Source organism: Sycon ciliatum, chromosome 4 (genome assembly GCF_964019385.1).
Source record: "Sycon ciliatum chromosome 4, ocSycCili1.1, whole genome shotgun sequence".
Taxonomy (NCBI): Eukaryota; Metazoa; Porifera; class Calcarea; order Leucosolenida; family Sycettidae; genus Sycon; species Sycon ciliatum.
The window spans coordinates 41,973,146-42,000,460 of record NC_088646.1 but is presented as its reverse complement, the minus strand read 5'-3'; the positions used below and the strand labels follow the sequence as shown (position 1 = coordinate 42,000,460).

The following is a 27,315-nucleotide window of genomic DNA, read 5'->3' as shown; positions in this document are numbered from 1 at the left end:
TGATTGGACAATCTTTAGTGTTGGGTAGTCCAGAGGATTCGAATGGATCAGCATTTGCGTGTAAGCGCGAAATAGGTGCATTGTGTGGAACTAGGGTAAAACAGGTTGTACAAATGGACATGCGAGTGGATTCAGAGATGAACCCACCTCTACTGAGTTATGTGGTCTGCTTTAAAGCGCCATTCTCAGACCGAAATATCACCCGGCCAGATGTCTGAACTCTGTACCTTCTCCCAATGCTCCTCTGTGATGACCAGGTGTCTATAGGCAAGACTAAAATATGAGTTACTAAACATTTTCTTTCTTCATTGGAAATTAAACAAACACACTAAATGAACATCTTTGAGATGCTTACACAAAGCCAGTATCCTCCCGATGTACTCACGGAATTATGAGGATGAGAAGAATTGTGGAAACAATAGCCAGCATTGAAGTCCCACATCCAATTATGGACACCCATTTTAGGCCATTGTCCTCATAGTCAGGTACCTTTCAAGACAACAGAGAAAATAATTAAAATCTGCTAACCAAGCTATGAAACAAATTTGGGGAGGGCGATGGCAAATACCAATTCTGCGAATAAATGACTAACTCCATCCCTTAAGTCCCCAATTCTATTCTATATCATTCACGCCGGAACTGCTGCTGCATAGCCCCAAGTCTGAAGACTTGGCAACTTCATGCCTGCTCCTGACTCTTGCACCATGATGATACCCCTCAGAATACCCCTCAGTAGAGAGGTTTCGTTTCACGTTGTTCTGCACTACACCATGAAATTTCACGTCGGTGTGGCAAATTTGGCGTCGAAACTCCCGTCCATGACGTGAGCTGAAGTCAACTCACGTTCGACGTGAACGCTAGTTTTTGCAAGTTTAGCCTTGCTATCAGGTTGGGATTATTGACTCGATTTTGTCGATTTTGCCTAAACTAGCTATAAATAATATTTTGTGCGACTTTGGCCTTTTGGCGGGAATCCCGACTGCAAGCGTCACGATGGAACATGCCGGAGATCGAAAGAAAAGGAAAGTCACTTGGCTTGGCCTCTCTGCTTTCTGATACAGGAGGAAGTACAATTAGTTACTAGAAGTTGGCGAATTGTGAATTGCACGTCTTAATTTCAGCGTAGCTCATTCCATCGCGATGTCTGCCAGTGTGAGTCCAGCAACTTCTGCCTCAAATCAGGAGTCCCCTGGAGCTGCTTCAAGTTCAAGTGGTTCAAGTAGCTCTGGCCCAATCCTCTTCAAAACATGCCATGATGTCTTGAAGCAGATTGGGCCAGAGCTCGGCCACCTAGTCCCACGGCAGCAACAAAAACAGCTTGTTGGTGTTGATCCATCATCGTCGCGGCCTCACAACACTTCTCCGAACCCCTACTGCAACAAAACTTACTTCAACCTACTTTCAAATTCTAAGCTCACCAAAAATCACTTTTTTCACTTTTTGAAGTTTTCGCTCCTGTCGTCAGCGCAACGACGTGCTTCACAAGCAACGCGAAACGTTTTGTTTTTTCACGGCTGAGCGTAGCGAAAGAGTGCAAAAAACGTATTTTTCACTCACAAATATTTTCGTGCATTTGCTCTTGTTCTGCGCAACTCCGTTGAACCTGCCATCGTGGTCTTTGTTTTTCCTCGTGGTAGTTGAAGTTGCCCGCCCACCCACCCTGGTTTCATGGGAGTCGTTCGCTGTTCTTCTTGACAATCTATGCCTATGTGTGTGGCTTATGATTATGACATACACCGGTTATTACATACCATTCCTTGCTATCTCTATTCTTGGGTCTGACTGGCAGCGGGGCAGGAATTAATGAAAATAGAAAGGTTTTTTGGCCGAAAGGCGTGTTTTTCCTCTAGCCCGGTTGAGCGGTCGCGGCTAGGAATGTAGGGAGTCATTGTTTTTCAGGCGCTCCCCTGCTGCCCAGTCACCCATGCTCACCACTGGCCATGCTGTTTCAGTTGATTTCACGGCCTTTTCTCCCGCTTGCTGGAGGTTCTTTGATGGATTTAGATGTTTTTCGGCTATTTATCTATTCTGTGGCTGCGAGTGTGGGTTTTTTTTTTGCTTCTACTCATTTCTGGAAAACCACCACGGTGGTGAGTGTGATTGCTCTGGTAGACCGAGTGTGATTGCTCTGGTAGACCACTACCCCATGTACTGAACAGTCGCTTTGTGAGTGAAAAGAAAGCTCTTTCTGAGCTCGCGTCAACGCAAACAATTGACGTTCACGTAAGAGCACCAATCACGCGGGTCGAAACCTCTCTAATGATTATCATGGTCACAATGGTGTGAAACCAGTGTGAACTGAGACAGTGAAACCAGTGTGAACTGAAACAGTTGAGAGTTAAAATAATCTAAGTGTAAAGAGCGAGTGACCTACTCTCTCAATGCATCCATTAGATATGGGTTATGGTGCCAAAAGTTAAAAAAAATAACCCCTTCGCGATGAACCCATGTAATATTGTTCCCCTCGTGCTCTTCAGGCACAATCTTCCTCAGCCTACTCAAGCTCAAATGATGAGGGTGACTTCCCCGAAATACGGTGTATTGAGCGGGGAGTGATGCTTTTTTGGCAGGTTTGCCGAGTGGACGGTTCGATGGACTTTTCGTTTGCCCTGGATGGCAGTCGTGAGTCAGTCAAGTTTCAAGTCAAGTTTTGTCGGGGAGACTAATAAGACTGAATTGTACCTTACTTATAAAACGATCACTCAATGGACTACTACTCTAAATACGGGTCATGCACCTTCTCTCACCAGCCTCTAAATCTAACACTCTAGATCTCTTTCCGCCACTCCAATCATAGGGCACATACACTCCAATTACTCCAAACTCTTCGGGATTCTCTCTCTCTTTTCCAAACCGAGGCAAGAAAAAAAGGCCCAGAAGCGCAAGCATGCGCCTTGGTTATCAAAACATGAGAGCTCACGTGCTGCGAGAAATTAAGTAACGTGTGTAAATGTTTTAGGTTTCAAATATTAAATGTGGAGATCGCGTACGCGACAGGTTTCAAGTCAAGTTTCAAGTCGGGTCGGAAGGAAAAAGCGCGAGCTCCAGTGTGGGAGCAACCAATTTTGGATGGTGTAAAATTAGTTGTTTCTTTTGTAGTTTGGACCATTTTTTTATCCTTCTGTTGAGTTCGAAACAGGACGACTGACAACGTATCCAGACATTACAACGGGAACAGGTTAGTGGGAACGACATTTATTATACTAGTAGACGACGAGACAAGAGACCAAGACGAACGAAACGACTACATTGAAGAGTGAGAAAAGAGAGAAAGAGATCAAGTCTAAACGGCAAAGGGCCTGGGTAGCTATGGCAAATATGGGCGCGCAAGTAGCTACCCAGGCCAACGGAGCAAAAGGAGACAAAAGGTGCGTACGCAAGTGCATGCAGGCCAGCTAGAAAAGGTACGGGAGGAGGTACCTAACATACCACCCCTCCATGAAAAAACATCCCGCGTCCTCGCGGAGAGAAAAAAAAGAGAGAAAAATTAAAAAAAAATGACTGATGGAGAAAACACACACACACACACACACACACACACACACAACGCACGGGCCTCACAAAAGTGTGGACTAAAAAATGCACTACAGATCATTACAACCGTCAACATTCCTGTACTACTCATACGATAGTGTGTACATTGCCAATAACAACGGGCCCAAACGCCCCTTCAAAACATGGCCCAAAAAATAACTATTGGAGTTCGACGAGGGACTTGAATTTTATTCTGATGACTAGTATTTTGCACGGCTAATAGAGCCTAGTTACACTTTAATATACGACATAAATAAGAGAGCGTGGCTCACCATGATCGGACCCCTAATATTAATGAAGGACACCCGCGCGCACACACACTACAAACAAAATTCACGAAAATAAATTTGACGAAGAAGGAACGCATACAAAAAAAAAAGAAAGAGAGAAAGGTAGCTGACCTGCATGGCTTGAACGACACGAGGTTGATATAGACGAGACGATGTTGGCGTAGGAGGGACGAGGTTGATAGAGACGAGACGAGGTTGGCGTAGGAGAGACGAGACTGACATGGACGAGACGAGGTTGACATAGACGAAACGAATGGCGGTTGAGGACGGCTGGGCATGGGATGATCTCAGGGTCGTGGGTCGATCAATAATCGGGCGCCAATGTTGAGTTCGAAACAGGACGACTGACAACGTATCCAGACATTACAACGGGAACAGGTTAGTGGGAACGACATTTATTATACTAGTAGACGACGAGACAAGAGACCAAGACGAACGAAACGACTACATTGAAGAGTGAGAAAAGAGAGAAAGAGATCAAGTCTAAACGGCAAGATAAAGGGCCTGGGTAGCTATGGCAAATACGGGCGCGCAAGTAGCTACCCAGGCCAACGGAGCAAAAGGAGACAAAAGGTGCGTATGCAAGTGCATGCAGGCCAGCTAGAAAAGGTACGGGAGGAGGTACCTAACACTTCTGCTTTTAGGTGCGTTCAACGGACAACGGGTTTTGGAATAAAAACTTGGCGCAACCCTTCTTAAAATTCCCCCTCAACTGCTCCAGCACATCTCCTGTCCTTGTGACTGCTTTGGAATACTCTCTGCTGCTGTTCTATCTAAAACACAGCATCATACCAGTCATCAGCTGCCGAGACGCAGCATGCGATGGTGGCTGTGGCAATAGCACTTAGGTCATCTAGTACCTTCAGCACTTTCTATTTCTCTATCTCAGAGGCAATATGCTTTGGTTCACTTCTCTATCTCATCCACTTCAGAATGAAGACAATCAACGGTAGATAAAAGATGGACCAAATGTTACGAATTTGATCAACTGTCCACCAAATGTTATGAGTTTGATCACCTGTCCACCAAATGTTAAGAGTTTGATCACCTGTCCACCAAATGTTATGAGTTTGATCACCTGTCCACCAAATGTTATGAGTTTGATCACCTGTCCACCAAACGTTATGAGTTTGATCACCTGTCCACCAAATGTTATGAGTTTGATCACCTGTCCACCAAATGTTACGAGTTTGATCACCTGTCCCCCATAGTACCTAGATTATACGTAGTCAGCTAGTGCGAGAAAAAGGCACAAAACTGACACTAGGTACAGAGACATTCAACGACATGACACCTAGCTCCAGCACATCTATGTGGCGCAAATCAACCACCTTCCAGCTTGTAAAGGCTCAGACTAGGAAAGTCCCTGTCAGTTTTGTGCCTTTTTGTCGCACTTGCTGACTGTATATGATCAAGTTACCTTGGTGTACAGTTGGCCATAACTCGTAACATTTGGTCCTTCCACCATTTATCCACAGGTGTGTAGCCCGCATGGAGCACGGGGTCACGTGCACCCCCGGCCCCATACAAACTTCCACCAAGGTTCAGCATGCACCTAGCGACTATAAATGACAAGCACCAGCCATCCTACACACCAGCCATCCTACACACCAGCCATCCTACACATAAGCGGCCGTGCGCCCCCTGAAAGGGGGACCAGATACACGGGCCCCTGATCCATGATTACATTGGCTCAACATCCAAGAAGAATATCAAATTCCCCTTTCAACTACAGTCAACTTCGCTAAAAACGACTGCGGATATAACGACAATTCGCGAATAACGACAGAATTTCCATGCCCAGAGCAAAGTCCCATCCCACTGCAATGCATAATAATAATTATAATGAAATGAGACTTCGGGTATAACGACACTTCGCGAATAAGGACACCTGTTTGATGCCCCGCCGAGTGTCGTTATAAGCGAAGTTGACTGTACTTCGAAGTAACTCGCATAGTACAGACTTACAAAACAGAGAGGCTCCAGGCTGTCCAAGACAGTGCTCAATACCGAAAGGCAGAGCTAGTAGTTCAAACAATAATAATAGGATGAAAAAAGTGCTTTACTCCGAATTTCACGCACTAAGTGATCATCAGAAAACAGAACACTTCTTGTCAGTAGAGACTTACAAACAGCATCGCGAAATTAGTGAGATGATCACATTCGCATAGTGTTCTATTCCTTGATGTTGTCGATGTGCTGCATCCTTCATCAGTCCAATATCCCAATGCATTATCTAAGAGGTAGCACATCAGATGAACAATCGTCTGGTGAGGATAGAAGTGCTACATGTGCTCTTTTCAACTCGAGTTACAAGTTATTAAATAACACTATTCGGAGACAGCAAATTGTCGAATTTCAGTCACTCTTAACTCTTTCTAAGAGCCAAACCACACCATTCGCGGTGATTTGCATGTCAAGTAGCTTCTATACATTTAGGTATTATCCCAAATCTAGTGTACGTTTATAAGTACTCACAAACTCCATTGCAGCTATTTACAGATTGGGTTTCCACCATTCAAGCACTCAAATCATGATCTTTTTGCTGCAAACGTCAAAAACTAAAATTAAGGGCCTGTCCAGACTAGGTAGAAAACCACGTTAACACGCCGTAAACATGCTTGTTGCCAAGGTGAGTGACGAAAAATGGCCGATAACGGGGAACGTGGGATTCACGCGGAACGTGAGTCGAGGACCCCTGTACAAAGCACGTTTCTCATCTACGTGCCGTTTTCGCAGTGTTTGTTGTGTGAGAGTCGATCGGTGGAGGTTTCGGATCGCATTTTTTCTTGCTGTTTCCAGCTGCTGCAGCTTGTTTTTGCTTTGCCGTTTTCATAATGCCACACGTCCGTTTCTGCTACGACTCTGAGGCGATATTGATACAGTCGTGGCTGGACATGCAGAGAAATCTCGGGGTCTGGTGAAGAGGAAGGTGTTGTAGAGAGAGAGAGAGATAATTCACTGACGAGCGAGTATTTGAAACTGTTAGGATAGGAAGTAGAACCCTGTTCAGTTGTGATGAACGAAATTGACGACCTGAATCCCAAAGCCAGCGACTTTTACTGGAAATACACGGCGGCCACAACCATTAGTTCATCAAGCGATGCTATAGCGGGCCTCGACCGTGACGCTGCGCTGCCGCGAGAGTGTGGCCAAATTTCCGTACCTGGAACAGAGTTCAGCTTCATCAGGGTGATGTTCCTTGCGCTCGGCGTCAGCACTGCCATCGCTGGGCCGCCACTCGTTTTTGTAGCTAGCTGGGTAGGTCTAGACCAAGCCAGGGAGTGCTTGCCTGGTCTACAACACGCAACAACTACAAGTCACTTGTGTGTCTGCCAGTACTACGCAGTAGTGCATCCACGGACAAAAATGAACAGGTACACGTAGTGGTACAGGTGACAGAGCGAAGTGTGGACAGCGCACCGCGTGTACGTCACGTACTCTGAAACGGCACGCCGTTTTTATTACCTAGTGTGGACAGGCCCTAAAAAACTCCTTTCTCTGAAACGCCAAATTTGGAACTGTTACATTTTTAACCTGATGCATGGTATGTTTGGGTTGTTTTTACTGAGAACTAACTTGGAACCAACTTTGAACTGCATAAGCATGCAATCGGGATGACGAAGATTTGGATGATGATTAGGAGCAGTCAAAGTTAAAGCATTTCTTCAGAATTCCCAAACTCCATTGCAGCGTATTTCTTGCACTTGAGAATACCGCCATTCCGGGAACAGGCTCTCAGCTGCACCAAATAGAACTTTGCCAATATTTTGCCCATTGGGCATCATCAGGGCATGCCCTGCATATCATTGGGCAAAACATTGGCAAAGTTCTATTTGGTGCAGCTGAGAGCCTGTTGCCGGAATGGCGGTATTTTCAAGTGCAAAGTTAAAACAGTTCATTTCGAACTGATAGTAGTTGTGATGAAGGAACATTTTGGTGTAGCATTGATTCATACAAGGAGTTGCTCACCTGCTCCAAATATCCAATAAGCGCAAAGATATCTTCCTTGTTCCTGCATAAAGTAAGGGAAGAGGAAAAGTGAAGGCAATAATTATTGTAATAATAGTGTCATCTTCATTTGGCGGTCCATCCTCAGTAACGTTAATAGTGATGGTCTGCTCTACGTTACAGAAACATAGAGCAGATCATCACTCGCAGGTTAACCCGTACAGAAGAAAAGCTAAGGCAGAGGCTGCGAAAAGAAGAAAAAGGTCCAAGAAGGCACGAAGGAACCAGCCAACCTCTTGCTACCAGTGTAACAGACGTTTTTTTACCATGATACAGCTCACAGGCAAAGACGAAAAATTGCATATGGGAGCATAGTAATGGTGAGGCGTTTTGCCCTCAGCCGACCTCAGGTCTCGGCGTCCTGGGGACATAAAACACACCAAAAAAGGAAGAAGAAAAATGAAAGCAATGACAGGTACATGATATGAAATGTTAGGAGGAAAGACAGTACATTAGAAGGAGGGGGAAATATGAAAGACAGTGCAAGGAGGAGAAGGAGAGAAAAGAAGAACAGACGTTATTAGGAGGATTATGTGGAGCGGAATTTGAAGAGCCATGGGGTGAGGCAGTTATGATGCTCATACTCAGAGATGGTCATGTGCCCACGACCTGTCGTTGATCTTCAAATAGCGTTTGGCTGCAACCTTGAAATGTTGCAAGTTCTTGGTGCAGAATAAACCAGAGAAGACTCCGGCGGGCAGCTGGTTCCACACGGGGACAACTGTGTGAGGGTAGGCTCGACACATGTTGTTTCGGGAGCGGACTGGAAGTTCATTGGCCAGTTGGTGCATGTGGGCAGTACAGCTCTTAAACGTACTACGGGTGGAGTGGACTGTTCGGTGTTGGGGCTGCTGGGGTGGCAGCATCCTCTTTAGATGGGATGTGTATCTGGACAAAGCATCTTGTGCAGGAGGCAAAGTGCTGCAACCATCCAACGAAGAGCAGTTACTAGGCTTGGTACTCAAGCTAAAGACAATGCCTAGGAACAAGCTAGCATAAATAGGGGATGATGGTGCCAGATTACAATTGTGAAACTCACAGGGAAGGTGCTAGGAGAGGGGAGGGGGGGGGGTGCAACAGAGGCTGTGTCAGTATACCGGTGGGGTTGGGAGTGTAAGGTGTAGCATATAAGTAATGTGCAACAGGAACATGATGAAAGTGTTTACGGACGGAGGCCGCAGTCACAACAATGTGCACAGCCTGAGTTACATACAGAGTAGCTAGCTCGGGTAGAGCGGTGCGTTGCAGGCTATTGTGGCATTTTAACTCTTACTGACTTGTCAAACAAAGCAAAATTCAAGCAACTTCCCGTTTGCCCAATAAGAGAGGAATCCTACACACGGGGCGGCAGTGTAATACATTGCATTAGTAGCTAGGAAATAACACACCCTGAGCACACCCTGAGCACACCCTGAGCACACCCTGAGCATACCCTGAGCACACCCTGAGCATACCCTGAGCACACCCTGAGCACACCCTGAGCGGCCTCTCAACTGAGAAGAGCCGTGTTTATAGCACAAGGTGGCATATAGATAGAAAGAACACCTGTGATTGATAAGGTGCGAAGAGTACCAAGTATAATGTGAGAAGAACCGAGAGAGCAAGTTGGAAGAAAGGTGTGATGACTGTCTGCATGACAGAGGGGTTTGAAATGTACGCTTAATTAATAGGTGAAGTTGAGAACCATCACAGGAAGCTTCTGCCTACTCTTCTAAACATCGTGAATTTATTTTTCCCGTTAAATAATGATCTTTCAAAATAGTTACACATTTTCACTCGAGATTTGCTCCAACAAAGTGTTACTGGAAGTGAGTACACCGAGGTAACAAACAAGTTGTAACATGGGAAATTGTGGGCACAAGTTATGCGATCGAGTCCATAAACTAAACCAGATTTTGAACAGTCAGGCATGCACTGCTCGATAACGCTAACCAAGGGGATAATATTGAGCCTGCCAAGGTGGGTGGTTGTTGCGTTGCGTTGTCGAATTGTGGTTTGACCGTTTTGTCTGGTCTTGCCGTCCCGTCATCATACCAGGCCAGTATTCCATGAAGCCTTGGAATGTAGCTTGTGCTCGGCTCGATGGCGCTTGCCTTCCCCTCTTTGGAATTAACACTAATATCCATGAACCTTCCAAGTTGGAAGGCCATTGGTTAGCGCTATCGAGCAGTGTTCAAGCCGACTTTCATGCCGTGGAATGTCTCAGTACTCCTTGTCAGTTTTGTGCTAGATTGTGCACGTCCAATTGTTCAAAATCTGGTTTAGTTTTATGGACTCGATTGCATAACTTGTGCCCAAAATTTCCCATGTTACAATTTTTTCCTTGGCTCACCATCTGAGTTCTCAACAAAAAGGTTTTCATGTTTTGTCGTAATGTTTGCAGCTTTCACACTTTTCATTTCCCCAACAGCTACATAATTCAATAACATTGCCAAGAACCACAGGGTCAAAGTTCAACATTGTGCTCAGTTTACCTGTTTTTCACGTGGCGGAGTGTCAAATGATATTGAAACTGGCACTGGTTGTGTCTTCTCAGGTCCATGGCCGACTTGGATAGATATGACCTCAGATTCGATGCTTCCAATGGTCTCTCCTTTGAAGTCTTTCCCAAACAAAGCATCAGTCTTGTACAGGATGTATCGGATTGGAGCGACTCCACAACTTGAATTTGCTACTCCATCTACCTTATCAAGAGCACTTCGGTCAATGTCAACTGCCACACCAGACGTTGTTCCTAAATGTAATACAAAATATGGCGCGGACATCACAGGTTAACAGGCTATGCACAGTAACTGCTGAAGTCACTATCTATTGCTATGCACAGTAACTGCTGAACTGCTGAAGTCACTATCTATGACTCAGTTGTAGTAGGCTCACTCACCCAATCAGTCAGGGGTAATATCTGAGTTCTATTGGAAACATGTTACGGAGGGAGCATCTGAGATTCCATGTAACTCAGCACCAAGAATATTAAAAAATATATATAAAAAATCTATTACTCAGTTGGCTCTATCGGGACATGCCAATGAAACTTGGTATGCCTCCGAGGCCGCGGGGAACGGTAAAATTGAATTAAATTGAAATGAGTCAGATGGTCAGGTTAGAGCATTGCTCATGACAAGCAAGGTCTCGAGCCTGGGTCCTGGTGGGTTTGGCATTTTTTCTCTTTCAAGAAGTTTGCTTCGTGGACTAATCCTTTGAAACGTGAAGTTCTCCTAATGTGAAGAAGAGGTTGGTGGGACTTTGGCGATAAGTGGCGAATCCCTACGTGGGAGCTTGCGCTATTCCTGCCGACTTACAAGTACAAATACCTGCTGACTTGATTTCTCGTGTGCTCTGGATTGCAGTCGTGAGTCAGTCAAGTGAGAATTCAAGTCGGCAGGAATAGTGCACGCTCCCACGTAGGGAGCAACACACAAGTTCTCCTAATCCTTTCAAAATGAATCACTTTCTTTCACTTCTGGTAGTAAGTTACAGAAACTGACCATGGTTGGCCTAATTCGCAAGCCCGCGCTGGGGACAACAATGTGAAGAAGAGGTTGGTGCGACTTTGGCGATACTTGGGAAGTGTGTGTTGCTCCCTACATGGGAGCTCGCGCTATTCCTGCCGACTTGAATTCTCACTTGCTTGACTCACGACTGCCATCCTGAGCACACGAGAAGATGGTTTGGAAGCAACAACGTTGTGAATGGCCAACGATCCTCAGCGCTTGTTCAGCACCTCCAAGAGCAACACTGACTCACGCTGCCATCTGGTGTTCACGAGGTGTTTGTCGCGCTGGAAACGGAGCGTCTCTGTAAGTTTATCTCCCTGGTGATGTTTGTGCCTGGAGAGCACTATATAAGTGGTGCTCTTCAGGTACAATCTTCCTCAACCTACTCAAGCTCAACTGATGAGGGGTGAATTCCCCGAAACACTGCGTATTGAGCAGGGAATGGTGCTTTCTTGCAGGTTTGCCGAGTGGACGGTTGGATGGACTTCTCATGTGCTAGGATGGCAGTCGTGAGTCAGTCAAGTGAGAATTCAAGTCGGCAGGTATAGCACGAGCTCCCATGAACAACACAGAACTCCCCAAGTATCACAGAAGTCGCACCAACCTATTCTTCTTTCAGAAACTTTGTCAAAATATTTGCATAGACAATCTTCACCCAAAATTGAAAGAACAAAGAAGATTGAAGTATTACTAGTCCCTGCTGGGCAAGGAGTATTTCCGGACATACATGTATTGTGCATGGAGACATTCAATAGTGTCAGTATGGATGGCTCACAGAAGTCCTTACAAAGCCCACATATCCAGCATAAACTCTAACCTTCAGCAGTTTGATTTGTTCCGCCTAAAAAAAAGCCACTTTGGGTCTCGTATCTTGACCGGAAACTTTCGTATTTGCTCTCCACATTTCCTGCAGGACATGTCACTGCATATCCCAAACTGCTTTTCGTCTCCTGTAGAATCTGATGTGGTCCAACACGTAGCGAAACAACTAGCATATCCATTGCTCTAGTCATTCTGCACCACAAAGACAAAAAGAACAATTACAGTTTGTAAGTACTCCTTCAACCCCTGAAACCTATCCAAACATTTTATGTGATTTACAAAACACAGAACAACAAGGGCAAGCAGCGGTAGTTTGTGGTGTGCGATTTACACAACAATCGGCGGTGACTTATTTGCTAGGCATCGAAAAAATAGGTAACAGTTTAACTTTCTAGGGGTAATTTTGACTGCAATTTCCAGTTCAAAGAGAAATGGTGAGCGAACAAGCTTGCTTATGCGAAATAGCATGTCATAGTACGTTTGAGACAAGCGAGAAGAAGATGTCGATGTCCACTAATTCAGTGTCTGTGCACACGAATATGTTGTGTGTGACTTTGTGTGTCAGCTATGTCATCAACCCAATTGGTGCCATGCCTAGCATCTGTCTCAGAAGCATCATGCCAATTTTAAATGCTGTAGGTTGAACAATCGCGCCGACAGCCATACATTGTGACTTTTCCTTCGTAGTATCTTCCGCCATTGAAATCTCAATTTTTGTTATGAGGGGGTGGTTTAAAAACTCAACATCGCTTGTTCCAGCAGAGTTTCGGAGCCAGACCCAGTGGGAGTAGTAGCAGATCAGCCCTGAAACTGCTGCAACGAAAAATGATACGGACTGAGAAAGTGTGAGACTGACATGCTCCTTTGGATTTGGAGTTTTTAAAGACTTTGGAGACGAAGGTGGGATTTGTTGATGATGGACGTTGCAGCAAAGGTGACATGGCTTCCGCCTTCTGATGTCTGGTGCTGCCAGGGGTCATTTGTCCCGTCATGTAGGCAGACTAACCGTCGGTAAGCTTGTGAGTTGTATTTGTATTGTTTATTTACGGATTCTCCAGAGGTCACAGTAGTAGTAAATGGATACCTATCATGCATGGCAGTCTCACCAAACCAACAGAAAAATGAAAATTGAATTATGTAGGGAGTGGATAAAACTCAAAATCCGAGATTTTAAGTCAAAGGAGAGGAGGTGGTGCGTGAGTGCAGCGTTTGGATCGGCCAAGAGCGCAATGTGGTGGTGTGGTGTATTGGAGAGGAAGAATATCAATAGATTGAGAACCAGGCATGCTAATAGAATACTGGAAAGGCACTAAAACAAAAGTGCAGTGGCAGATGTCGACTATATTGTTCAACACGTGAAACTAGGTATGCCGGAAACTGAGAAGCGGTAAACTTCATAAAGCTTCCTTATCTGGCGATTAAATAGCGTGGGACTGTCGAGCGAACATATATCAGCAGGAAGTACTGTTTATTCCAAGCAACAGCGATAAGGAAAAGAAGGATTTAGCGAAGGAACTGCCAGTTGGTGGGAGAAGAAGAGACTTGGAGAAGAGACTTGGAGTGTCGGGAGGAGGATGAAAATCGAAGTTTGAAATCAAAGAGAACAGAAAGAAAGGTGTAGACAACGTGGTGCAAATAGCATAATGAAAGGATCTGTATTCACCATTGAATAGCTTCCCAGCCTGCATGCTGGTTAAGATTTTCTTTTGGAGTCATCCAATCTGGCTTCCTCCCAAATTTGCCAGCAAGATATCTTCTGGCTTCAGTTGCTTGTAGCCTACTCATACTATCCTGGTCTGCGACCGGCAGAGAGGCCCGGAAAACCAGATGGGGATAGAGTACTCTAGGGTAGGGCAAACGTATGACTTATACAAGGTAGAAATGACCGATGGAAGAAAAAGAAGTCATATGACTAAGCAAGAACATTCTGCTACGAAACTTAGAGATAATGGATAGGATATGCGCACGGAAATCTAGAGAGGGAGTTAGTATGACCCCAAGATGGCGATAAGCCTCAGGTCAACACATGTTAGCTTCATTCATCTGAACAGTTCGCTCTGCTGCCGTGGTCCTGCCTGACTGGAATAAAATATGGGCGCACTTACTTACATTAAAATTTGATCCGGAATGTTCAGGCCAAGAGATACACGCTGCTAAATCAGTTTCCATCTGCGACAAGTGAGCCGTAATTGTGGTAGTCGGTGGGGAAATGCACAGAATGTTGGAGTCATCCGCAAAAAGGCTCAAGGTGTTGGTAGTCACTGTTTGGATACTGTCGATCAGTATGCGAGAAGCTACGGGGTGCAGGCCAGCTGGGTAAAGGATGTGCGAGGAAATGTACGGGAGATGAGAACCTAACATTACCTTTCTCCTGAACTCAATGATGTTACATTCTCCACCGTTGTTAAGTTCAAAATGTTGTCCACTGCCTGAAAAGTACGGTTTGTAATCTACGACAGACAGGCACAGAACATATCCACATTAACGTATTATTTTATAGTATTATTACAGCTATGAATAAGTCTAAAGAAGAGCTGAGGCTTTATGCGACTTCATCTCTTATAAAAATAAGGAATTCGGGTGGACACAACCATTCCCATAGTGCTGCACATCCGAACAGGTTCCGGCAGTTCACAACTTTTCGTTACTTGGCCATCATTAGGTAAAAGGAACAATGAATACAGTGGAAGCCACACAGGAGCAGTATGTATATTATATCAGAGAGAGAGGTAGGCGAACAAAATTTATATACTACACAACAACACATTCTGGTCCTTCCTTTTAAATTTAACCATTGGCTCTCCATCCGAGTCCAACAACAAAGTTGTCAATTTCAAAATACCAGAAGCTTTTCACCCATTTTCATTAGTGGTTACATGGGAATGAGCAAGAACGAAAACGAAGCCAGAATTTATACTTCCACTCCACCATACTTTCTTATGGTAGTGTAGTGTGAACTTGAGTCGCGTAAGCATATTCTTGCTGATTCTCTACCCCCATTCTGGCTTCGTTTTCATTCTTGCTACCCAGCTTGCATGGGGCATGGGGGGGGGGGGCACGTGCACCCCCTAAACATTTCGACCTAGGTTCAGCATGCACATAATGACCATGGAGGACATGCACTGGCCATCCTACACTTATCCCCTTGGTGTCGTCTGCAAATGTTCCCATGGCAGTTCCTGGTGCCAGGCAACCGTCAGCATCATTGACGTACACAAGGAACAGTGATGGCCCGAGTGTACTGCCTTGTGGTACCCCTGCAGCAGAGATGGGAAACCGATTGGAGGTCTGGACACAGATGGCCACTTGCAATGCGCAGTCTGTGAGGTAGTCATTAAGCCAGGTTAGAAGAGGACCCTGGATGCCAATGCTGCACAACTTGTGTATCACGCCGGTGTGTGAGATCTTATCAAAGGCCCAGCTATGTCTACAGCAATCACCTCCACACATCCCCCAAGGCCCGAAGTGACTGACCAGTGATGGCGGAGAGCTGTGAGCAGATCAGAGGGGCCTAGACCACGTCGGAATCCGAATTGCCTTGGTAACAGGAGACTATCGCCCTCCAAGAAGTTCATCAGTTGGCGATTGGCACTGGATTTGATACCCTTTGAGCGGATGGACAGCAGTAAGACTGTTCGATAGTTCTTGTTTCTGGATTGCGAAGCCTTCTTGTAGACCTGTACCACACGAGCAACCTTCCATGCCTGTGGTTGGCGACCACTGTAGAAGGACAGGGAGAAGAGCCAAGCAAGAGCCCCAGCCAGCTCACTTGCACATTCTTTCAAAACCTGAGCAGGAATATCATCAGGGCATCAGGGCATCAGGGCATCAGGGCATCAGGGCCGGTGGCTTTGCAGATGTCAAGCTTTGAGAGGTAGGGCTTTAAGGTCTCAGGGCAAAAGCGAATCCTTATCACAGCTGGAGCTTTGCCAGGCTCCTGACCAATAGGCAGGCTAGCTAATGGGATGTCGTTGGCAAGGCTGCATTTCTTTGAGAAGAAGGCGCCGAGACAGTTCTCCTTGGCAAGGTTTGTTGTGTTCTCTTGTCCATCTCCATCAATAAAGTTGGAGTATCAGAGGACAGGCTAACACCAGCAATTGACTTCATTAATGACCACCATTGCTTGTCACGTATCTTCCCAGAGCAGAGCTTACGCTGAATGCGTCACTCCCAGGCTGGCTGTGCAGCGTCCATTCTCTAACGCCTGAATGTACGTCTTTCTCGTTCTTGTCTTTCTTGTCGTTGGATGATTGCCTCGTGCGTGAAACTCGGAGTTAGAATGAATTAAAATAGAAGAAATCACATGAAAACGAGTTATGAAGCAACTATCCACGACTAAAACAAGATAATAATGCAGTCAGAAAGTGCGATAACAGGGCATAAAACTGACGGGCTACTGAGACATTCAATGACCTGAGAACTAGCTCCAACACATCTCCAGTGAGCAAACCAACAGCCTTCCAACTTGAAGGTTCGTTTCCCTGTGATTTCTTCTATTTTAATTATATTTGCTGGCTCAGTATCCAAGTTAGAATGACATCATTTACTTCTTATAGGCCTTTCTCATAATTCTTGCACATAATCTTTTTGCAACAAAGTGCCAGTGGCCGGCAGGGGCATTTGGGAGCTTGGTCTGATTCCAAGCCTGTGGAAACCAGCTTGAACTTTCAAGGTTGCTATGACAATGTGCAGTCATGTGCAGGGCAACCGAGCTTGCAATTTGGGCCCCTCGGAAAACTAGAATAATGCGTTGCTACTGTATTGTAGGCAACGACGATGTGACGGTTGAGTATCATGATAAGTATGCAATACAGCGCGTACATTTGTGTTGAGTATCAAGTTACCTTTGTGCTGTGGGGCACCACATTTCCCCTTGCTGGAATCAGACCCGCACCCCCTGGATACCGTATATTGGCCTCCTGAAAGGCACACTGTAGTCATTTGTTCTCTGTGATTGAGGTTATGCTGATAACAGAATGCGGCCAATGTGGGCTGACTGTCTATCAGTCATGCTAGCTAGGGGAACCACACAGGGGGCATGATCATGGTTAGTAGGCACTAGTTGGTTGACTCTGATAACTTGTACTCCGCTGTTTTTCACGTTTCAATTTTAAAAACATTTTCTTGGCCAACTGATATTTTACCTATTTCACAACTTGGAAGATTAGCACCAATTTATTGCCAGTGTGTGCGAATATTGATTCAAGAGATAATTATATCAAAGAAACCCTTGCCACTCACCTGTCCGGTAAGGTCCTCACGATGTATGTTCGTTGACACAGACTCAGCTATATTTGCTATGGCTTTAGAGGCAAATTTGACATCGTCCTGAGCCAGATTCTGACTGTTTGTTAAGTCTTTTAGAGATTCAGATGCGGCATCAGTTCTCAAGATGTCGCCTTGTAATGTCTCCTTTATGCAGGCACACCACATATAAAGTCATCCAATATAAAAGCAATTCCGTTTTGATTTAGCGCGGCAAGTTAGGGATTAAACTAAGGAGAACAACACACTTCAGGCTCTTGAACATCTCGAGAGTTTTCATGAGTACACTTTCAAGCCTTCTCACCAGGTGAAATGCAGGCATTTTCCTTCTGAACACATAGTTCAGGGAACAACTTGCGAATATACAACGCCTCCAATACAGATCTGCCACAGGCGAAAACTGAGAAAACATCAACTCTGTACATCTCACGACGACTACATGTATCACTAACCAACAGATGACTCTTGATAGCCGATTGCTGATTGTTTGAATGTCGCATCTTTTTCCTCGCCTCCAATGTCGCAGCTCTTGACTCATCCTTTCCACTGAGCAGTCGGCTTGTCGTCACCTCCGATGTTGCAGGTCCTGACTCGTCCCTTCCACCACACCGTCCGGTCACTCGTTCGGTGTCTGACTCTTCCATCGTCTTGATCACTGGCTTTCGTGGGGGTCTTCCATGCTTCCAAAAATGTTTAGTCACTTTAGTTGTTTGGCGCTAATCCTCGCGAAGGTGTCAGGAATACTACTCCTCATTAATGTTTTCATGTTTTAGTCATCTCTTCATCTTCACCCTGTTTTTGACCTGTTCAGCTGATTATTTTAGCTTAGGAGATAAGGGATGGAACCAGCGCGAGGGTGACTTCGTATGGGAGTAGATGGAAACATTGCAGTATCTTGGCTCTCCATTGTCCCAAAGAAGTCGAATCTTTGTCAAACTTCGGTATGGGACATATAGCGCCCTGTCGGTATCCCGACTGGAAAAAAATCTAGTACGAGATTCATTGTTGCAGAGAAACAAGAAAGAAATTGTTTTCCCCGTCTACTCCCATACAAAGAACCGCATTGCTGGAATAGTCACTGTTTCGGTCCCTGAGAGCAAAATGCGATGCCTCCATTTTCGTAGATGATCTTGGTGCGCGAGGCGCCGAGCGGACCTCATGGCTCTTTTTGTTTAGTTTCTTGTTGAGATTTTAAGGACGGAAATAAACAGAACCAGCTGAAGCGTCGTGTCACGAAGGTTTTGTTGAGATGTCACGCTAGTTTGATGTATTTTTATATTTTTCATCGTTCCTATTAGTATTATTGTTCTTCACATTACATTTCCATCATAGTTGTTTCTTTGTCCATCACTACTTTCTCTAGAATTTATTCGTGCCATCTCAATAGAACCTTAGTGACATGGCGCTTCAGCTGGTTCTGTTTATTGCCGTCCTTAAACATTCGTCACCTCACCGCCTGTTGTTGTTGAGAGTTTTCAGTATATGTTGTTGTTTGTGAATACGGTCCTCAAGCGAGCTTGTAGTTTTCGATGTATGGTCGCGACTTGTGTTGTCCGTGCCCAGAGCTGTCCGTGTTTATTTGATTTTACCTGTATTTCACCTGATTATAAGGCATGAAAATATACTAGTAAAAACTTTCTAGTTCAAGAGCCTGAAGTGTGTCCTTCTTCTCAGCATCATATAATATGGCATTGAATAAAACAAATTGTGCAGTCATAACAATGTCAAAGACAATTGTACTAATTTACAAAACGTTTTCGCATCACACTCATCAGTGGAAAGTCGTCACTGAATTAGGAATAACCAAAACAATCAAAGTATAGCCAAAATTGCAATTTCAAATTTGGACTTCACGGAGAATTTCAAAGTATTAGGAAATAAGTTCCTTGGTCCTTTTTCTTTTCTCTAATACACAACAGAACAACAAGGCCTTGTTGTTCTGTTGTGTATTACGCTCTGCCTTTGTGGTGTTGAGCACTGTCAGCACTCTGGGTACATCCTTCGGTCTTTTCTCTAATATATAATTTTATCACTCCCTTAGTATTGACTCACATAGATGTTTGCCATACCCACGTAGTCAAATATTCCTGCATATTTCACTCCTTAGGGCTATATTGACCGCTTATATTTGACTCCTTTTTAGCGATTGAACACATGCTTTGGTCAGTCGTGATAAATCTAATATTGACTTCGTACTTGGTCAGTATAGGAAATAAAAGACCTCATAAAAGACCTCGGCTTCGCCTCGGTCTTTTACTCGGCTTTTATTTCCTATATTGACCTCGTACTCAGTGAATATTAGATACATACTTCGTTCGACCTGTTTCGGTAGTAATAATTGACCATTTATGAAAGTGAGTCTGATCATAGCAGAGTGGATGGGAAAGAGCAGGTCTACTATACACCACATTCTCCTAAATGCTTGTTCTAGAAGTTTTCAGACACGTAGGCTTCACCACTTACATTAGCCAGTGTTTCCAAGATTGGTGTGATATCTGTAAAATAAAAAGCATAAATTCCATTACTTTTCAAGTCGAGTACAGTGGTGATTGAGGCCGCAGCAAGCAAGTCCTTATATCCGCCACTTTGGCGGTCAGAGAAGTGACAAAAAGGCACCTAAAAAGCGCTAGTGGTGCAAACTACATAGTCCAAATTCCACAAATTCTAAACTAAAAATGCTCCAATAGCTCCTAAAGCATCAAATTTCGGGGTTTTGGCAAAGCAATCGTGATAAATGGAATATTGACCTCGACTCATCTCAGTCAATATCCTACACGTATTATAGATACTAGTAGTGTGAAAGAATCTCACCGGGTACTCATTTGTGCGGCAAGCTCGTTTGTACTGACGTGCATCATGTACGGTCCGGTGTGCACAATGCAGTGCAGTCAGTACATGCAGTGAACTGTACGTTCGAGCAGAAAGTCAAGCATAGTTGTTTGGATGTTTTTCCTGAAATGCAGCGAAGAACGAGGCTACTTCAGTACTTGAAATCTCTGCAGAACAGTCTATTCTTACAATAACTGCTCCTCAACAAAGGCGCAGAAAAGATATCTCAATACCAAACACCCATCCGAAGTGAAGCCATTCGAAAGCAGGAGCAACTCCAGCACCAGCTGTGAAAAATCGAAGCAGCTGAATTTAAAAAAAATCATCTTTGCCATATGAGTAAAACTCGTTAACTCGCTCAATAGATCGCTCGTTAGTGGAACTGTTTGCCCGTTTGTTATAGATATGTTCTGCGCAATCTGAGATTTCCCAGAATGTGCAAGCAATCTGCATATTGCACAGATGGAATTCTTTTGTATTAGTTCTACATGTACAAGCAAGTCTGATCGTGTGACTGCATTGAATTAGATTCTCTATGTCCCTCACCTCTCCATGAGCGAAGGGAGCGACAAACCCAACGGAGGAGGAGACACCTGACCTATCTCCTAGTGACCCATGCTCTTCATGATTTTGAACGAAATCCGTCTCACGGTAGGTCCAGCGCTTAGGGATGCGGATTTGCTGTGCTTGGTCTCATGCCCCAAATATGGTCGTGTCACCCAAAAATGTGCAAGCAATCTGCAGATTGCGCAGCGCAATCTGGGATTCTCAGATTGCGCAAATTCCCAGAATGCGCGGAACAGATAGGCTCGTTTCAACACTAATAGATAATATATAGTCAAATCGGGCAACAGCCGCTAAAGGCACAAAAAACTGACATGTTTACTGAGACATTCCATGACCTAACACCTAATTGTTGCTTATCCCTCCCCTGCAGTGGACCATTCCGTACATGAGCCATCCAAGTTGGAAGGTTGCTGGTTTCCGCTTTGCAGATGTATAGGAGTTATGTGTTAGGTCGTTGAATGTCTCTGTACGCCTGTTAGTTTCGTGCCTTGTTGCCGCATGATTTGAATGCATATTATCTTGTTACCTTGGTGGACTGGTAGTGACAATTCGTAAAACTTGGTCCTTGAACACATTCCGATGGCCGTTAATCAAGTTGATTTGTAAATTTCGAACCGTACCTTTTTCAAGATAATCCTTTACAGGTTGGTCAACACGATTGCATGAAGTGCAGTAACCAGTGGAAAAGGTACCGAGGCCACGTAAATTGGTATAAAGACTTGGTGTCAGAAGAAGAGGGTTACCCTGCAGCCATCTAGAAAGGATTTGAGAATTCATAAGCAGACAAAGGCACACACAGTGGTGTGATTTGCGAGGATTTGGTCTTCGAAACACAACTTGAAGGGTGAATTCACACTGAAATCTGACCACAATGGACCAAAAGACGTTTCTATCATTTCAAATAGCATGCATGATGATCTACGTAAAACAAAGCATAAGACAGAGAGGTTCCAGGCTGTCCAAGAGAGTGCTCAATACAGAGACAGGGCAGAGCTAGTTCAAACAATAAGAGGGGGGGTCGGACGGACGGACAAGTGTTTAACTCCGAGTTTCACGCACTAAGTGATCATCAGAAAAGAGCAATGAGTGAATCTGGACCAGTACTGGTTTATATACCCACAAACTTGCAAAGTGTAAATAGCTGCAGCCGCGTGATGGCGCAAATCTAAAAGGTGCGCATGACAGCAGTGCAAAGGGGAAATTGACTGCATCATGGCGCAAATCTAGAAGGTGCGAATGACAGCACCAGCACCAGCTCCAGTGTTTGTCACTCGAAGTGGTACCTTTCACCACTGCATGCTGTCATTCGCACCTTTTGGATTTGCACCACACATAAACTCACTGCATAAACTCAATATCCTTTCAGGGATACTCCACGCGTCATCATATTCCACTAAGTCGTGTGGTCTCTCACGGTAATTGTTGATAACACTTACAAAAGTCGGAGGTTTCTTGGCCCAGAAAACCAACTAGTACCTAAGGTGGCAATCTGATTATTGTTCAAATATCTATAAAGAATGAAGAACACATACAGTAATCCAGTTAGGTCAAGAAAGCCAGGATACTCCAAAGAATACTCCACACAACAGCGGAAGACCTCTACAGCGCATTCATCCAAAACTAGCACCCTAACTCTTTCTTGTCTCTAAAGCATAGTAGCTGTCAATGCGCCTTTGCGAGCACCCCCTTTACGTGCTCATGCGCCACTCTTTAGTGAACAGGTTGCTGTTGATGCCATATAGGAAAGGGATGCCAGGTGGGTGGTCGCTAGCCTGCTTCACTTGTGCCCACTGCTCAAGTACAACACCGAAGTACAGATTGAATAGTACTGGGGTTATCACACAGCCTTGACGGGGGCCATTGCTGACGCCAAACGACTCGGTGGTGGTGTTACCGGCATGCACAGCTGCCTGTGTAACCGTTCAGCACGCACAGAAGAACGGTGTTGTTGGATTCGACATTCTTCTGAGAACAAGACGTTATTTTATAGATGTGCACATTGTCATTGCACTGACAGGCCATAGCCTAACGGTAAGCTGACGCGTAACAGCTGTGATGCAGCACTCGCAGTCACAGTGAGAGTGTTCTATTACACACTTGAATCGATTCATGAATCGATTCAAGTGCATTCAAGTCGTTCGATTTTCATGTCATGAGCCCTGGAATCGACTCTAAATCCATCCACTCTATTCACATGGGGTGATGTGAATAGCGCGAATCGATCCATGAATCGATCCGTGAATCTATTCTCGTGCATAATAGAACACCCTCACTGTTACATCATCCCCACTGTCTCCCATAGCATGGCCACTTATCTGAAAGTATAGCGAAACACTCTAGCTGCAGCAAAAATTATTTAATGTGTAAATCTGCAAATAAAACCTGTAAACCTGTGAATGCAGTCCCATACTGGGCCTGTGAATGCAGTCCCATACTGGGCCTGTGAATGCAGTCCCATACTGGTCCCAATAGCTCCTTGCAGAACATCATGGTAAATTGCACCATAACACAAGCGTAAAACTAAATGAGGCAGTATCTCGCAACTCTGCTGATGATGCTTGTGCTGACATTCGGGCCTGTGGCTTCTGAACCAGGTAGCAAAATGCCTTTTTGTTGTAAGGGTAGCTAACCCAAGGCCATCCTTGCTATCTGGTCCAGAAGTAGCACGTCAGCTCAGCCAACACGGGCGTTAGAGAAAGTCTGACCGGCATGTCTTGTTTAAAAAAATGCTTCCCAGTTCACTATCCCGACTGATCCTAGTTTATCTGTTATACTTACAGGGTTCGGAGGTTTGTTAGATCCGTGAACAAACCAGTACTGAGCGTTGTGATCTGATTATCAAACAACGATCTAAAACAAATGAAAGACACACACACAATAATGAAAAGTCAACGAGGAGACACAATTTTGAAGAGTCAGTGTCCGTAACAACCAGATATCACCGGACATAGCCAAATTTCAGATTTTGCTCAAAGTAAGTTGGCTCCTTTTGTCCCTGTGTGGACCTTGTTTGCCGACTATGAAGGTTTGGTCCGGAGATGTATTCGCCAAAATATAAAAATCGACTAAAATACACACTGAAACAAGGCACAAGAATGAGGGCTCAATGCTGCTCACAATAACACAGTACAGCCAAACTAACTATGTTCACACACCGATCCAAGTTACCTAGTAATGTTTAGCCATCCAAATTTCGACTAGCGACTTACTGAGTCCCTCGAACAAATTGATCAATTCAACCTGTCCAATGGCGGCCATTACGAAGGCCATCTTCAAGGGTCAGTAGCAGCGTGGTTACGTCCTGAAACTTGGGGTAGGCCACCACCATAGTGTGCTACAACATGTCCCCAAGCGCCGACAAGTGGTCTTGAATAAATCACTTGGGGAATATTCAAATTTCGAACTCTCCAACGGCCATGCACCAACCGCATCCAACCTCGTGGCAGGAAAGCACACACGCCGGAGCGCCTCCATCTGCCTTTTTGCTACGCTACCAGCACTGAGACATCATGGGAACCATCCTCGCCCACGGAGAAATTCGAATGCAGCTGCCACGAAGCGTCATTTGCTGAGCAACAGCCCAACATGACGAGAAAGAATAACTGCCCCGGGTCCACAACAACAAAATAGTCAGCAAGGACTGCAACAGTAGCGCAATAGGACCTAGAACGTTTCCGAGTACTGGACAGCTAGTCTAGTCCATGAATCCCCCATGACATGGAGGGTTCATTATCGTGTGTGCTCTCCACTGGTCTGTAATTTAGCCAAGGCATACATAATTCAAGATCCTTTCAGCGCTATTCAACGCATTATCATGTGCAGCACAGGGTGGTAACACCCATTGTAATAGTTGATAATACTTACAGGGTTCGGAGGTTTGTTAGACCCGTGAACAAACCAGTACTTAGTGTTGTGATCTGATTACTGGACAAGGACCTGCGCAAAATGGAGCACACAGGCAATGCTTTGAGTTCAATACAGACCGAGTCAGTACTAGACACAATACAACAGTGCAGTAACACAAACAGTACACTACCCGGGACTAGTGAATGTTCTATGTTGTATTATGATGTAATGCATTACGTAGCCATGCAAGAGCATGCGCGAGATACGCATCTCGCAGCTGCCTACTTTCATGCAGCATCCTTTAGATGTTGGCGTTCTTATGATTTGCCTACAATGGCCAAGTGAGAATATAATCCTATCGTGAACAACTAACTTGTTTACCCCGAAACATGGTGTCAGAAGTAAACTTGTTTTCGTGAGATCCTAGTGCCCCGTGGCACAACCCTCGTCACAGACACAAGCTCCTAATTCTCTTGTTGGTTAGAAGGTGTTCTTTATTGATCTGTCCCTGTTCTCGGGAGTTGTGGGATTATATAAAGGCCCTAGAATTGTCGCAGTAGCGCCACCGGTGCAAGAGGTAAAATGGCAGGTACCGCCCCGGAAAGGATATTCCGATCGCAGACGCGCTATCCCGACTGTCGTCAGAGGAAACAGAGCCAATTGAGGACCTGGACGTCAGTGTACACGCCGTGTTCCCGCAATTCAGCGATGCGACGATGACGAGGATCCGCGAGGAGTCGGCTAAAGACGCCGAGATGTCAGCACTGATGATCTTCAGTGGCTGGCCATCAGAGAGAAGCGCGGTGCCGGCAATTCTGCTCCCGTACTGGAATTTCCGTGACGAGATGAGCACCGAGGACGGTCTCATCCTGAAGAGCAGTCGTGTCCTGATTCCCCCACCAATAAGGGGGGAAATCCTCAGCAAGCTGCACGCCAGCCACCAAGGCATAGAGCAGACCAAGCTGCGAGCCAGAACGTCCGTCTTCTGGAAGGACATCAACAAGGATATCAAAGCAACTGTCTCATCTTGCACGACGTGCCAGCGCCACTAGAGCAGTCAAGCCAAGGAACCGCTGGTGCAGCCCGATATTCCGCCATGGGCATGGCACACCTTAGGCATGGACCTGTTCTACCTCGGCGGGTCAGAATACCTCATTGCCACCGACTACTACTCCAAGTACTTCATCACCCGGAAGCTGCCTGCCGGACAAGCAACCAGCAGGGCCATCATCCAGCACCTGAAGGAGATTTTCGGTGAGCACGGCATCCCAGCTGTGCTGAAGTCGGAAAACAGGCCGCAATACAGCAGCTATCTGTTCGCGGAGTTCGCTGCCGAATATGGATTCCGCCACAGTACGTCGTCGCCACATCACCCGCAGAGTAACGGGTTTATCGAATCGCAAGTCAAGATCGCTAAGAGAGCTCTCGAGAAGGCAAGGGAGAGCGGGACCGACTCGCACTGAGCACTGCTGTGCATTTCGCGCCACCCCAGTGTGCCAGGGCTTACCGTCGCCGGCCAAGATGCTGTTCGGTCGTCAGGTACAGGACAACCTGCCTCACAAACACAAGCGCGACACTCGGGACGAGGCCATCCGACAGAAGCTCGAGGAACGGCAGGACCAGCAGAAAGTGCACCATGACCAGCGAGCGCAGTCTCTCCGCCCCCTAGCTCCTGGTCAGCACGTCGGCATCCGCAGCCCGACCACGCACCTGTGGGAACCTGGTATCGTAACCCAGTCTGCCAACGGACCACGGTCATACATGGTGCAGCCTGACCATGGGAGAGAAGTGCAGCGAAACCGTACCCACCTCAGAGAGAGGCAGGTCCACTTCCCGCCGGATGCCAGTCCCGCAGGCCCTCAGTCGTCGACGCGCAGCGACATTGGCGAGCCTCAGCCGCCGAGTGACGTGCCGTCGCCGTGGAGCGATGTTAGCCAGTCTCACCCGCCGTCACCGTGTGACGTCAGCCAGCCTGCTGAACCTGCCACCCAGCTGTATCGAACACGGTCTGGCCGCGCAGTCGCACCCAGGACAATCCTGGATGTATCGGGCCAGAGAGGCCACATGGACCTGTTCGCTGATGTCACATTAGCTGAGCCTGAGGTGCCATTGTTATATTGTACATAGAGCTATTGTTGGATACTATGTCTCTGTATTGTTAGCACGCCGTCGTGTGCCATTCATGATTGTTACCTAGTACATAGAGCTATTGTTGGATGTTATGTTCTATATTGTGAACACGCCGTCGTGTACGTACGGTATGTTATGTAGGTTGTTAAACTCCTTTATGACGAAGGGGATGTTGTATTATGATGTAATGCATTACGTAGCCATGCAAGAGCATGCGCGAGATACGCATCTCGCAGCTGCCTACTTTCATGCAGCATCCTTTAGATGTGGGCGTTCCTATGATTTGCCTATAATGGCCAAGTGAGAATATAATCCTATCGTAAACAACTAACTTGTTTACCCCGAAACATTCTAGAAGCAGTGTACATTCTAGAAGCAGTGTACATTCTAGAAGCAGTGAACATTCTAGAAGCAGTGTACATTCGTAAGCGTGAACCTAACCTGTGCAAAAACTGTTACGGCACTTACACTATTCCAGTAATTTTGCAATTTGCAGTTTTGCACTCGCCAGTTACACATGCCTCGCC

The 27,315-nt window shown here is 45.7% G+C and overlaps 1 protein-coding gene across 1 annotated transcript in view; it reads right to left on the bottom strand.

The window, feature by feature from the left end:
* The window catches only part of LOC135816233 (adhesion G-protein coupled receptor G7-like), a 115,075-nt gene that overhangs the window by 54,898 nt on the left and 32,862 nt on the right, over positions 1–27,315 (bottom strand). The window contains exons 6-17 of the mRNA XM_065329641.1: positions 24,677–24,748; positions 23,591–23,662; positions 22,249–22,320; positions 21,433–21,566; positions 19,880–19,911; positions 17,393–17,563; positions 14,516–14,601; positions 12,147–12,343; positions 10,310–10,569; positions 7,797–7,839; positions 5,954–6,060; positions 386–489 (exon numbers count right to left, since the gene is read on the bottom strand). Of these exons, the coding sequence (XP_065185713.1) occupies positions 386–489; positions 5,954–6,060; positions 7,797–7,839; positions 10,310–10,569; positions 12,147–12,343; positions 14,516–14,601; positions 17,393–17,563; positions 19,880–19,911; positions 21,433–21,566; positions 22,249–22,320; positions 23,591–23,662; positions 24,677–24,748 (1,350 nt within the window). The remainder of the gene's footprint in view (positions 1–385; positions 490–5,953; positions 6,061–7,796; positions 7,840–10,309; positions 10,570–12,146; positions 12,344–14,515; positions 14,602–17,392; positions 17,564–19,879; positions 19,912–21,432; positions 21,567–22,248; positions 22,321–23,590; positions 23,663–24,676; positions 24,749–27,315) is intronic.